Here is a 13202-nt window from a genome sequence, read left to right as displayed (position 1 = left end):
CACAGGTTTAGCAAGCTCCGACCTGAAAGCAACCTTCTCCCCGGGGTGCCTGAGGGTTATTTGGGAGCAGCCCCATGTGCCAGCAAGCCTTCCAGGCCATGTGCTGGCACTGAAACCTCCCCGAGCTCACCCCAGAGGGTCGCTGCCGGCTGCTCCCTTGCAGGAGAGGGGATAAGCTGGCCGCAGCCAGGCTAGGCAGCAGCTCAGTCCTCGCTGGGTCGGGCTGGTCAGGCACAAAGCAGGTAGATGCAGCCCTGGAGCACCCTGTACCATCCTCCCCTGGCCACATAGCCCCATTGGCAGAACCCCCAGGTCTGCCTGGCTTCACCTTGCTCAAGAACGTATCATTGCCCTCGGTCCAGGACAGCAGCACACACCTCGGTTTCCATCCCCAAGCAACGTGTCAAAAGGAGAGGAGCTACAGCCCGGTGATGTCCTCCTCGCTTTTTCTCGCTGGGGTTGCTACCTGAGATGGGGAAACAGAGACAGGCCCTGTCCCCACAGCCAGAGGTGGCAACGGAGGGGATGAGCGGCAGATGGAGCGTCTCTTACAGCAGGGCTCTTAGGGGCACTTGGGTCCTTTTGATTATTCATTAGCATACAGAGTCCCTGCAGCCAAAACAGCAAAATCCCTGTTTCTTCCTCTGTTCTAACCCATTTCTTTTGAGACAAACAATTTCTGAGGAATTGATGCAAAAAAATATTTTAAAAAGCATCTTTGCCCTTAGAAATTCAATCCCGTCTGCTCCCTCAGCATTACCCGGGGCATTCGCCTTCCCCTGAGCAGCCGGCAGAGGAATGCCGGCTCCCACCCGCGCCCGTCGGGACCCCCGAGCTGCCGCTTCAAAGCACTCCTGGTGGGGGGGGTCCCCGGGAAGGCGGCTCTGCCACAGGCACCGTGGTGCTCCGTAGGGTCCCCGCCGGAAAAACGGAGTTCAAAGCCATGTGCCACATTGCTGTGCTTGGGAAAATGGTGCCGAGAGAGGGGAGCAATGTGCAGCGCTGCTGGTGGGGAGGGCAGCTGGGTGGCAGGGAGCGGCCGGCGGGGCTCCAGACCCACCAGTGCTGCCCTTGGCCATGCAGCCCAGGGCCAAGTGCATGTCTAGCCGGGACTCGCGGTCGAGAGCAACAGCGACGTAGGCAGTAATGCTGAGCTGTAGCTGAAACGGGAGGGAATATCCCCGCCAGGTCCTCGGTGCAGGCTTGGCATGCCCCACATTAACTACTCACGGCACGACTGTGTTAAGCACCACCAGGGCAGCACCGGGAAACTTCAGCCCCAGGTTTTCTCTTCAAGCATACGAGAGAGATTTTTTTTTTTTAAATGCACCATCATCTCCAAATAAAATTAAACACAGGCGAGCGAAAAATCCCTGCTGAGCAGCGAGACCATAAATCACTCCCTTTCCTATCCCTGCCGGCCGCAGAGGCTGGAGCGTGGCCATGGCTGGTGGGCAGAGGCGCACTCTTGCAGAAAGCATGCTCTCCAATCCCCTGGGCTCTGCAATTTTCTCCCTGGGAAGTTTCACAGCCCTGTGAGCCCGTCTCCATCCCCATTGGAGCTCCCAGGGGAACAGCAGAGCTGTGCACCCCCGCGGCTGGGCTGGCCACAGCGGCACATCCCTGCAGCACCCTTGCGGGGGTGACAGCTCGGGGTGACGCCGTCCCTCCCTGCTGCAGTCCTGCCCTTCCCACCCTGCAGCACCCTCCTTCCCCACAGCACTTACAGCCCAAATCCCGGCCGTCTGGCTTTCCGCGGCAATGCAGGCTTGTGCCTGTCCCGTGCCGTGAGCCACCATCCCCCTGCCCGGCCACGCAACGGAGGTGCAGACCCCGAGCGCATCAATGAAAAGCTCTTCCTAACTTAGCGATATGAATTACAGTGTGATATAAAGGCCTATTAAAGGCTGCTTTCTAGAACAAATGCTGCCCCCGTGGCTAATCAGCAGAATATTTCCTTCATTGAGAGACAAAATTAATATCGTTGTTTGGCAGATGCAACGATGCCAAGTAAATAACTTGCAATCGAGCTTTATTGTTATGATGCCTTTTGTTGCTGGTCTTGGCCTCGAGAGGGTGGCAATGAAAAAGGGAAAATACAAATGGAAACCTGTAAGAGCCTGAAATAAATGTGTGCCCTGAAACTGCGGGGAGCCAGGGATTAATAGGGGACGTCAGCATGCACGGCGCAGCCTGGCCACGCTGCTCTGTCCCCCGCGGTGGTACCCAGCAGGCAGAGGGATGGACACGCAGCCTTGGCCAGGACGTCTCCCCCAGCCCCACGGGCAGCCTGGACCCTCAGCTATGGGCTTTACAGTGTATTTTCGTTTTTAAAAGGGGTTTGTAAAGAGAGAAGACGCTATGCCAGTGCCATGAAAGCTGGCATTAATCAAGGGTGATAGCGTGGTTTCCTCGCGGGTGGTTAGCATTATAAAATACATATTAGCATTTTTAATATCAATCAGTATAAGCAAGAAAAATCCTTTAAAAAAGCTAATTAGAAAGCACATTTACTTAGAGGACTGGAATGAATTAGTATCACGTCTCAGGGCCGTGAAGCATTCGCACAGAGCGAACTTCCCCAGGCTCACGGCTCATCCACACCTCACACATCCAGGCTCTTTCCACACCTGATCCAGGGACCCTCTCCTCCCAGCTCGGATCAGGGGCTAATCCTGTTGCAGGAGTCACGAACTGCCTCATGCCAAACACGGGATGAACTGCGCTTCAGGGCTCACCGTCAGCCTAAGACTTCTTCCAGCTCCCTGCTGAGCCCGCGGCAGGAGCGGGCGTTTCGCGGCATTAACGGCGCAACCTGGAGAAGCCAAGTCATTACAGGCGCCCGACGCTGTCGAGTGGTGGGGCTGGGTCAGCGCAAGAGGCAGTGATTTCTGTGCTTACAGAAAACGCACAGGCTTTTAGCCGCCTTTCATCCCTCCCCAGCAAGGGATGCAAGGGGGCTGCAGCAGCAGGAGAACAGGGGGCTGGGGGACCCACCAGCTCCCCCGCTACGCTCCAGGGCCAACCCAGTTCAACAGGGAGCCTTCACGTAAAAGCATCCCGAGAAAAACTCTGCCTGCCCGCTTTCCATGGCCAGACCCCTCATGCCCTGCATCCTCCTGGGGCCTGGCTGTTAGCGCAGCCCCGGCACCCATCAGCGTACAGCCCAGGGAAGCTGCAAATCCCACGTGCAAGACAAGAGGCAAGCACGATTAAGCAAAATCCTTTACTTGCCCCCCAAGTGCTGGAGAAGATTTTGCCAGCTGAGCAGCTGGAACAGCAGTAAATACCAGCTTTTTGCCTTGGATTTGTATTTGTAACACAAAGGGCATTTGGTGGCTCCTGCAAGACAAACCCAAGGGCAGGCACGGTCCTGCCGCACCAGCTCACCCCCCACATCCTGCTCCCTCCCGGCGCTCCGGTCATACTCCACGGAGCCATTCAGTCCTTCCAGAGGTTTCACAGCTCCGCTCCCTCCAGAGCGGCCGTGGGTTGCTGCAAGGCAAAGGAGGCGTCTTGCAAAACAACCAGGCTGCGTTAATAAGGTCAGATGGGAGAAGGAGAGCATTAGAAGGGGCTGAGAACCTGCTTTGACAGCTACCCTAGCGAATTCCTTGTTTGCTTGTCTTTGAGGCAGTCAGCCACGCTAGAAAGCTAATGCTCAAACATTTCTTAGCTGTACTCAATGCTAAATCAAAGCATGAGCCACCAAGAGAGCACAGCTCCCTCCCAGCCCAGCTGCCCACCCGGACCAGGCTGGCTGCTGGTCTGGTGGCTGGGACACAGGGCAGGTACAGAGGGGCTGGGAGGACAAGAAGCTTCCCAGCCTGGAGGCTACAGGACACCGGCTGCAAGGGCTTGGGCTGTCAGCCGAGGAGCAGCGGTACCGGCAGACTGCTTCACACAAGCTGCTAGCTCCAGGAGGCGAAGGGCGAGGGTGAAAGACGCGAGGCTCTCGCTGCAAGTGGCTGAGGGTCAGAGAAGAGGGAGCTCGAGCATCAGGCATGTGTTAACTCCCACTGAGCGTGCACCACGCTGCCACACACACACGCTCACACCAACTGCTACCAGCTCATCCTCCTGCAGGAGCTGGCGGAGGAATCCCACAGGGAACCCAAAACACTCTAGGCTGAAAATCACTACTCCCAGCAGCTCTTATTTTTAAACATAGGTTGCAGCCCTTATTTACCAGCAGGCGCAATGTTGTCAGGAGCAGTGACTGCAGATGCCTCGCTTGCCTTTTGCAAAGCAAATCTCCTGTTTTGACTGCAAGCTGATTGATGCTCAGTTATTTGGGGAGGAATATTTCTAGCTACACAGTGCGAGCCAGAGTTATCAGCCCGTTAAGTATTTATGGCCAATTCCATTTTCCTAGCAAGATGTTTGGAAAGCAAGCACCAGTTACATCAGAGAAACGAGTTAAAGTGTGCTCTTCTATAAACACCTCCATGCTGGCCTACCAGAAACTACACACACAGAAGTCCTGTAAAAGATTCTCTTAAGGCTATGCTTGGAAGCAATCCATCACCAGAGAGAGTGTGCTTTAAACACTGCAGCAGTAACCATGCCCGTCTTCAGTGAGGCATTACCAGAGCATGAAGCAAAAGGCTGCACGCTCCCAGCCCCGCAGGGACGGCTAGCTGCTATGGGGGCTTCCTGCAGACAGGCTTTGCTGTGAGCTGTCACCAGGTGAACATCTGGGACAGCTCTTTACTGCCTGACCCTTGTCAGGTGTACCCCACGACCACGTGCAGCGTCTCCGGTGGGTGCTGATTTAACCCTGGTTTCCTGCTTTTCCAGCATGGTCCATCGCCTCTAATATGCTCCTCTCTTCCTGAGACCACTTAGAAACCCTGGTTCCAAGCCCAAACTAAACTAACTCCCTTTAGGATGCACCAACAGGGAGAACTTTTGCTGTAGCCTCTTAAAAAAAAACAAAAAACAAACCAAAACAAACCTGGCTGCCTATTGCAGATGTTAGGGCAGCATCACCACCAGCCTTCCCCCACCACTTGAGCTTAGCAACCAGTTGCACACAATGTGCGACTCGCTCTCTACCAGCTTCTCCAGCCGATACCCACTCTTCTCTGTTCATCAACAATTTTAGGGCAGATTCCTGCTTTCACAAGGAAATGTACAACCGGCGTGGTGATATGGCAAAGGACAAACCGCTCAACAGCTCATATCTTCACTTTTTGGTCTCTAGTGGGTTTTTTCACAACACACTCCAATTTCTGTGAAGTAATACTTAACATTTACCAAGCATGCTTGAGCCCATGGATAATATGTACCGCTTGAGTCATCTTCCGCCTGTCGCAGCGTCTGCCAGAGACGAACCAGCCATTTGGTTGCTGGTTGCCACACATCTCCCAGGGCAGCCATTCCCCCTTCTACAGCATCTTTGACTGCTGACACGGGGCCAAGCCCCGATGACCAAGAAGGTCACTGCAGCCTTTAAAACCAGTGGGCTGTGACGGTGGGTGAGAGAAGTCAGCCTAAACAAGGAAAGGAAAACACTTCAAATGCCACGGTAACGGTACGAGGTGACAAACATCTATTTGTTCCTAGGTTATATCCCATTAAGTGTGACTGCAGTCACCCAGTTCCCTTTCCTGCCCTCATTGCAGCCAGTGTGTTAATCCAGGGATGATTTTCTTAGGCTTTTAAGTGGTGTTTATCATAGAGCATCTCCCTGTAGTACTGGAGAGACAGCTGATGCCTTGCCAAGCTCACGAGGACTGGAAAGCATCTGTATTTCAGATGCATCGATATGCCTCAAAAGCAATCAAAAGCTGTGACCAGTCACCGAGGCATGACCACAGCTCAGTCCCTTTGTGTCCAGCTCCTGCGGAGGTGCTGCGATTTTTAAAAGGCAGCCTTCACAGGAAAATCACCCTCCAAAATTTGGTGCATGAGACCACCAGGCCCTTAAAGTACCTCCCGCTTTGTGCTCTCCATGCCGGTGCTGAGAAGAGGGGCAAAGGAAAGAAGGGGCTGCAGGGATTGGTTTCAAAACTACTGCCAGCTCAAAACGCCCCGCTGACCTTCAACGGGGACCGCAGAATATCTGCTCTGGTTTAAACTGCTAATTGGTACCTGAAACAAAAGGCAGTGGGAAATCAGTGCAAGCAAATAAAAACTATACTTGCCTACGCTCTTTGCATGAGGCGTCTGAAGTGCGCAATGCCAGCGCAGCACCACGGGTGGAAAGGCGATCTTCTTTTAAGCTGCTTTCAGCTGCAGCCCCTCTCGGTGTACGTGCCAGGACAAGCAGCTCCAGCTCCAACCCACTGGCTCTCCTGACAGCTCCCATACAGCCACCTCGGTACAGCTGTCTGCGATTCACTGTAGGCACTTTTATACATCACACACACACACGCATATCTACAGACACACTGAGCGCCGTCAGTTTTACATTCCACCAGAGAGAAAAATAATTCTTTGGGGTCAAGCAGGGGAAAGGCGCTGCCAGTTGTGGTCTCTGCTGAAACGGGATCCTTGGATGAACACTGAAGCACACTGCACTAAGTGCAGCATGGTGACAAGTATTTGATACTAGGAAATAAATCATCCCATGAGTGACTACTGTCAGCTGAAGTGGACAGCAGCATGATACCTGGTGGCATTCAGCATTAAGCCAACCCTGATAAGCCACAGCAAGGCATAAGCTAGACCTGCACTTGAATCTGAGTGCTCTCACCATGCTCAAGAATATTTGCCCACTCTTCTCTGCTGAAAATCCCGGGAGAACAAAGGATCTTTTGAGGGTAATGTTTTAAACCTAAATGTGATGCAGTATGAAAATTCCCTTGTACAAAAGCTGAAGGAGGATATAAAATGCTCAGAGAGAGACAGACTGGTGCTGCCACTCTTGTTAGTTCTAGGATATACTGTTTCTTTCCCATTCATGAATAATTTTCTGTGAAACCTGTGTCTGAACAAGTCCTCTTATGCATTGAATTTCAGCAGCCCTGGAGCCACCACTCTCCCAAAGCTGTACCAGCTTGAAACAGTTCAGTGCTTGGTACCTTGCACCTACAGAGGTGGTTTGAAAAGCAGAGCAATGTCAATTGACTTTTTAAGGCCAGGGCTATTCTCCCAGGAGCAGCAGCCTGGGGCCACCTGCCCCAAAGATGGATCTCACTAGCCCACTGGAGTTTTCTGCTCCAGGACTACGTTTGTCACCCCCGGTGCCAGCTGACAGCAGGCACACTGGTTGTGACTGACAGCCTCAGTCAGCGCACACAAACACCCCGCTCCTGGGGGCTGTCCCATCTGTGTAGGGTTGAGTGGCGTTGAGGTCTCTAGCTGAGAACTGCACTTCCCACCAGGACAAGCCACCAGGTCCGCGCAGAGGAAAGGCTGTCTGAAACTTGGCCCATATTAAACTGAGCTTGTATACTCGTGGCCTACCAGCAATGCTTGCGTTCAACTGGGTGCAACCAGGGCAAACCAGCCCTCCCCGCGTGGCTCTCCACTGATGTTTGCATTGCCACTCACTTCTGCAAAAACTGCATGAGAACCAACACGGGTGGTGCAGATGAGCAGGGTCTGGAAGCATCTGAAGTCTACTTGGTGCAGCAGAAACCAGGAGACCTGAGCCTTGTCCACCCACTCCCACCCGTGCATGGTCTCCCTGCAGAGCAGCAATCGTGCTGATGCCTGGGAAGAGGTCCTTAAAGGTTCCTCACGTTTGGCTACTGAGTGAGCCAAGAGCAGCTGGTAATCAGCGACACCACCAAGCTGGGGTAGCAGGGAGAAATCCAGACGGAGGAAAGCCTATTGCTCATAGCAATTCACAAATGAAAAGCAAACTGTTTTTTTAAAAATTTATTTATTCCTGAAAGTGTACAACTAGAATATAAAAATATTCCTTGGTGAAAGCAAAACAGAAAAGGGTAGGAAATGAATGCCAAGTGAAAACATTTGCATGTTCCAGGGGAAGAAGCCTCCAGAGACAGAGCTTGGAGACTCCTCAAGCTTGGAAGTTAAGGTCGTATTTCTATTTTACAGAAACTTCCTATAGCAGATCCATAAGTTATCTAATTGTGACCCATAACTCGGTGGAATGGGTTTCTAGTTTGTTCTCTTTGAGAACCCAATTACTTCAAGTGCATCACACCAGTAAATGAAATCAGTGTGCTGCTTTATTTATTATTAGGCATTTGTTTTTCCTTATGGTGACTGCATTATAGCTGCCACAAATACGCAAACCAGCTGAATTAAAACAGCACACTTTCTTGAACATTTCCAATCTCTCTAAGCCTCGGTACTTTGCATGTTCTCCAATACCTGGATTTCTTTGACTAATGAACTCTTCCATTTGCTGGAAAATATTGAATGCAATTAGTACTTCTACGCACAGCCTCAATGTATGCCGTGCCTCGCAGCTGAGCACTGTAAAAGAGTCCAGTGCTTGGCAGAAGAACTAGAAATCCGAAAGATAAAAGGGAGATTTACGCACACTCCCACCAAGGCCTACTGCAGAATTTAATTGGCAAGGTTAGCAATAAAGGGGCTGCAGAGAGAACCATCAAGGTTATTGCCCCAGTGCAAGTCACAAAGCAGTAACAAGTTATGATTCCCAGGCTTAAAAATTAAAAATTACATTTGGTTTCTCACCTCGCACTCCCCCATGCCAAGCTGCACAACGTGTTCTGATCGAGTCAGTCTACTCCTTTGCTCTTCTCAGTCCAGCTTTATCTCTTCAAGGGGAGATACAAATCACTCCATCCAACCCTTCTGCAATTTCACCCAGCCTCTGCCTGCACTCTTCCTGCAGCTGCTTCAGCTCTCTCGCCAGGCTGGCCTCTCTCATCTGCAGTGCTCTGATCACCTCTGTAGCACTGACAGCTGAAACACGCTCCTTGGATACAGACCTACCGAAGCCCATTTTGCTGGCAGGATGTTTGCTTCTGAACACCAGTCTGCACGAACCGTGCATTTTATTTTTTTTTGGAGCACAAAGGTGTGTAAGATCTAGCAGTTTTAGTTCAACACTTTCCTGTACCTTTCTAGCAGTGGCAGAGAACCCCTCCTTCTGTAGTTCTTCCGCTCTTGTTTTCACCTGTAGAGAGAAGGAAAAAAAAAAGGGTGGGGAAGAGTATGGTAGATTTCTGTGAAAAAATCCTCCTGCCAGGAAACAACACGAATTGTCATGTTCGGACTAGGATGTACCAAAGAGAAGAGAGCCAACTGTGAGTGTAAACCTAAGTGCGTGGCAGTGAAAACTGATTTAAGCTAACACGTGCTTTCTACCAGGTAGCAGCCTCAGTGACCAAAAAGCCGCCTGTAGTCGTTTGTTTGCAGATTCACAGTCTACCAGCCGCTCCACTGATGACTAATACACAAGGGCTCTGCACGCTTCCCTCTTACCGAGGAGTGGGTGGTTGGACTTCAGAGCAAAACACACGGAGCAAAAAGGGAGACCCAGCAGAGTGACCTTCATCACCGTTGTGCTTTAAGCCACCATGTTGTCATAACAGATTAATTGCCTCGTGACTAACAGTATTATTTCGGTTTGCAAACGCTTTCTGTACTTGGCAATGCTAAAAAGTAGGGATGACAACTGTAAGCTAGAAATTCCTTAATTCTCAATTCTCATTATGGGGTAACAAATAGGAAAAGGAAAATAATGGAGCAGAGACAAAGAAGTAGAGGCTAAGACCAAAATGAGTGCCAGGCAGCACACTTTCACTGAAGATAGGCCCAATAAAACAAAGCTTTTCTTGTGACAGAATCACAGACTGGATGATAAAAGCAATTGTATATACTGAGATTTCTCCAAAGCATTTGATTTAATGTTCTCTAACATTTTGATTTGAAGAACTTGCAAGATGGCAATTGCCTTGCCAATTTTACTAGTGGATTAAAAATGAATTCAGTGACTCATCTCAAAATGTGGTTGTCAGTGGGGAAACATCCATAAGAAGAGGTACCCTGCTAAGGCCTTCAGGGAAATGGTTCTTGGTCTGACGGCATTTTCTGTTTCTGCTACGGCAACAAGCTGCCAAATGAGCTCAGCCAAGAAGCAGCAAAGTTGCAGAAAAGCGATGCTGCCTCTGCAACCTGCACAAATCCCAGAGCCCTCCTGGAACTTGTGCGCAGTTCTGCAGTTCATGCTTCAAAAAACCACAGGGAAACAGAGTAGGATTCAAAGGCAGGTCACCCAATGACTCGCAGCCCAGAAAACAAGCCTTATAGTATGAAACTTCAAGAGCTCAAACTATTCCGTTCATGGAGACAGATAGATAATTTGTTTTAGATCCTAAAAGAAAGCGGAAAAGAAAGTGGTGAGACACCAGACTTTGCTGACAAAGCCATAAGAAGATCAAATGGATGAATATTTGAGTTAGATATTCAGCTTCAGAATAAGACATTGTTTCCTACTGTGAGGATAATGAACCATGAAATGCTTCATTGCAGCTCCAGGGATGAATCCTTTGGCCAAAGCTCAACCCTGGTCAAGCTCAGTGCTAATGATACCTCCTTCCAGCCTTGAAACTGCTCTGCAACCCCTCCCTTCCCTGGCCACGGGTGAAGCTGAACAACTCCTTGGGGTTTTAAATCTGCAGATCTGCATTAAAATATTAGTATCTCACATATTAGAGCTTTGACAAGCTCCCTGTAAAGTCAGGGATATTTTGGCATCTCTGTGAAGCACCAGAGATCAGTCAGAGCTCAAAGCAGCACCAGCTGTAAGGACAAGATTCCTAAGATAGCAAAGCCCCCCCCGTCTTTGCCACTGCCAAGCTACAAATGCTCAGGGTCAAACCAGCTGCCGTATCTGGCGAAAAAAGGATTTTTTCCATAGATCAGTAGGGAGGGTTTCATTACTGAAACAAATTCAGAAGCTTTTGACATAGAGGAGCTCATATTACATTCTCTTACTGTGAGAAACACTGCAGGCACGAGGGCTGCAGTCACATTTAAATTTCCCCACTGACGCCAGTTCACCAGGACTTCACTCACTTATCCCAAGTCTTTCACCAGAATATCTTCATGAGCTTTGCAGACAAGTAATTAATCCCCTCCATAGTCTTCTGATGTGTTATTCTCCCCTCCTCCCCCCACCCCTGCTCAGAAAAGATTAAGAAAAATCAATCAAATCAGAAAAGGAGTAAGTTTCTCTGAATTTTTCCTAACACGTTGAAGTCTTTATTGATGCAGAACCATCTGTTAAAGGAGACGTCTGTCGATTAAGGCATTTGAATAGAGAGTTGAAGCTGAGAGAAGTCTATCTTTGCCCTTGTCCAAGAACCAAGGGTCCCTCTTTATTATAATCCCCAAGGAATCCCAGGACATCTCTTGCTGTTGGCTAAAAGAATATCGGAGGTCTAATTCTCTAACACCACTTTAGAAGAAACAAAACTGAAAAAATAAATTCAACGTTATCTGATCTCCCCTCTGCCTATGAATAAATGGAAAACGTTTCCACAGAGCGGTTTTAACACTGGAATCCAAGACGGGAAAAATTTGCCGTAAGTTACAAAGAACAAAATCACTCAGCAAACAGAGCCCACAAAATTTACTTATTTTTTGCATTAAACTCAGGCAGAATATGAGTAGGGCTGTATAAAAGTATTCCTAATGAAACATAGGTTTTCATATTCTCCACCGGCCAAAATTGGACAATTTTATTATCCATTGTGCAAGGCACATGATGGAAGAGCATGCTCCTCCCAGCACTAAGTGCATTGAGTTTCAACTCATAGCAATAGCAGGAATAGGAATTACTATACTGAAGCAGGAGCAGCTGTAAGGACAAGGACAACAGCCTAACTCTAAGAGCAGTCAGGGAAGCAGAAGTATAACAAATTCCAACATCTGAATATCAGAAGGGCACTGCACATGTTATCTTCTGTAAAGAGGATGAACATTTCCTGGGACAACATTAGATTAAATTTAACAGGAAAAATTTTCAAAATAATGAATATGAAATACGAGAACAAGTTTAGCAAAGCACTATTTATTTTGTATCAGCACAATCTGGAATTGGAAAGCTAGCTCAAGTTCTTTTTTGCACTGTTTTTCCTGGTAAGCTCTGCAACCATGTGTATGTCCACAAATACTCTTATTGCCGTTTGTAGATTTCAACAGCTAAAAATCTCTGAGGGTTACCTTCAAGTAATATTCTTTACTCTTCACATCCTGAATGCTTGTGAAAATACTCAATAACCTCCTCCTGTATGGTTAATTGATGCTCTTCAACAGCTTGCTGTCTCCCATTAGTCAGCACACAATGATTATTCTACACTGCAAAACAATCTCAGCAGACCACTTTGTATTAAACAAACATACTGTAAAAGATTAGGAGCCTCAGCATTTTGTGCCTGCCCATCTCTATCCCACAGCTCCACCTTTCAGTCTCAATCTACCAGCTGGAAGTTGAATTCCCAATTAGGTACGTAGTACTGTCTGACAACTGCTGTACATCCTCTCCGAATAAATATACTGCCATGATAATCACAGTTTCCACTTCTACAGAACCAACCTCATCCCAAAGGGACCCGGTGCATTTTGAGAAAAGCCACGCCAAGCGTAGAGGGAACCAGCTGATGAGGAATCAGCATCTTCAAACCGACACATATCCCGCTCTGCAGCGACTACTGATCTGGTTAGCTGCTCGCAACAGCACAACAGAGCACTCACTCACAGACACTGCAACTGAGTCCATGGAAGCGTGCTGTGTCTCTCTGCGTGCTCCAGGGTCAACATACCCTACCAGGTTTCACACTCCCAAGACCATGATAAGCTAGCAGGAACCTCCCATGGCACGAAGGGTCCTCACCAGCCCTATGAGAGATGCAGATGGACAGATGCCATGAGTGTAAACCGAGGCAAGTACTCCTGGTAAGTTCCTTCTAGCTCTTCGCCTCACCATGTCACCGACCACTGTTTGGGACAGGATAGTGGCCAAACTGCCCCGAGTGCTCCCAGATGATTTCCTTTAAAATAACTTAAGTCTTCCAAAAGACCACCGTACGTTTTCAAAAGGTATTAAAAACTAAAAGCTAAAGGGAAGACTATAATAATTTTCATGTTCTAAGGAGAAGCCAACGAGCTAGTGCAGTTGCAGATAGGACTGCTGCATCTTAGATCAGACCAAAAAGGGAGTGAAGTGACAGCCCGTGCTGCCCTTCCTGAGCCTGGCACAGTGCAAAGGGTTACAGCGTGCACAGACACTGATGGCAGATTCACAC

General features: G+C 49.1%; 1 protein-coding gene across 1 annotated transcript in view; it reads right to left on the bottom strand.

The window, feature by feature from the left end:
• Window positions 1-7843: 7843 nt before the first annotated feature.
• The window catches only part of TEDC1 (tubulin epsilon and delta complex 1), a 75214-nt gene continuing 69855 nt past the window's right edge, over window positions 7844-13202 (bottom strand). The window contains exon 8 of the mRNA XM_050901014.1: window positions 7844-9067. Coding sequence (XP_050756971.1) covers window positions 8708-9067 — 360 coding nt within the window. The 3' untranslated portion in view covers window positions 7844-8707. The remainder of the gene's footprint in view (window positions 9068-13202) is intronic.

This window comes from Gymnogyps californianus, chromosome 8 (assembly GCF_018139145.2).
Source record: "Gymnogyps californianus isolate 813 chromosome 8, ASM1813914v2, whole genome shotgun sequence".
Taxonomy (NCBI): Eukaryota; Metazoa; Chordata; class Aves; order Accipitriformes; family Cathartidae; genus Gymnogyps; species Gymnogyps californianus.
Note: the sequence above shows the minus strand (reverse complement) of the source record. Positions and strands in the feature narration are given on the sequence as shown.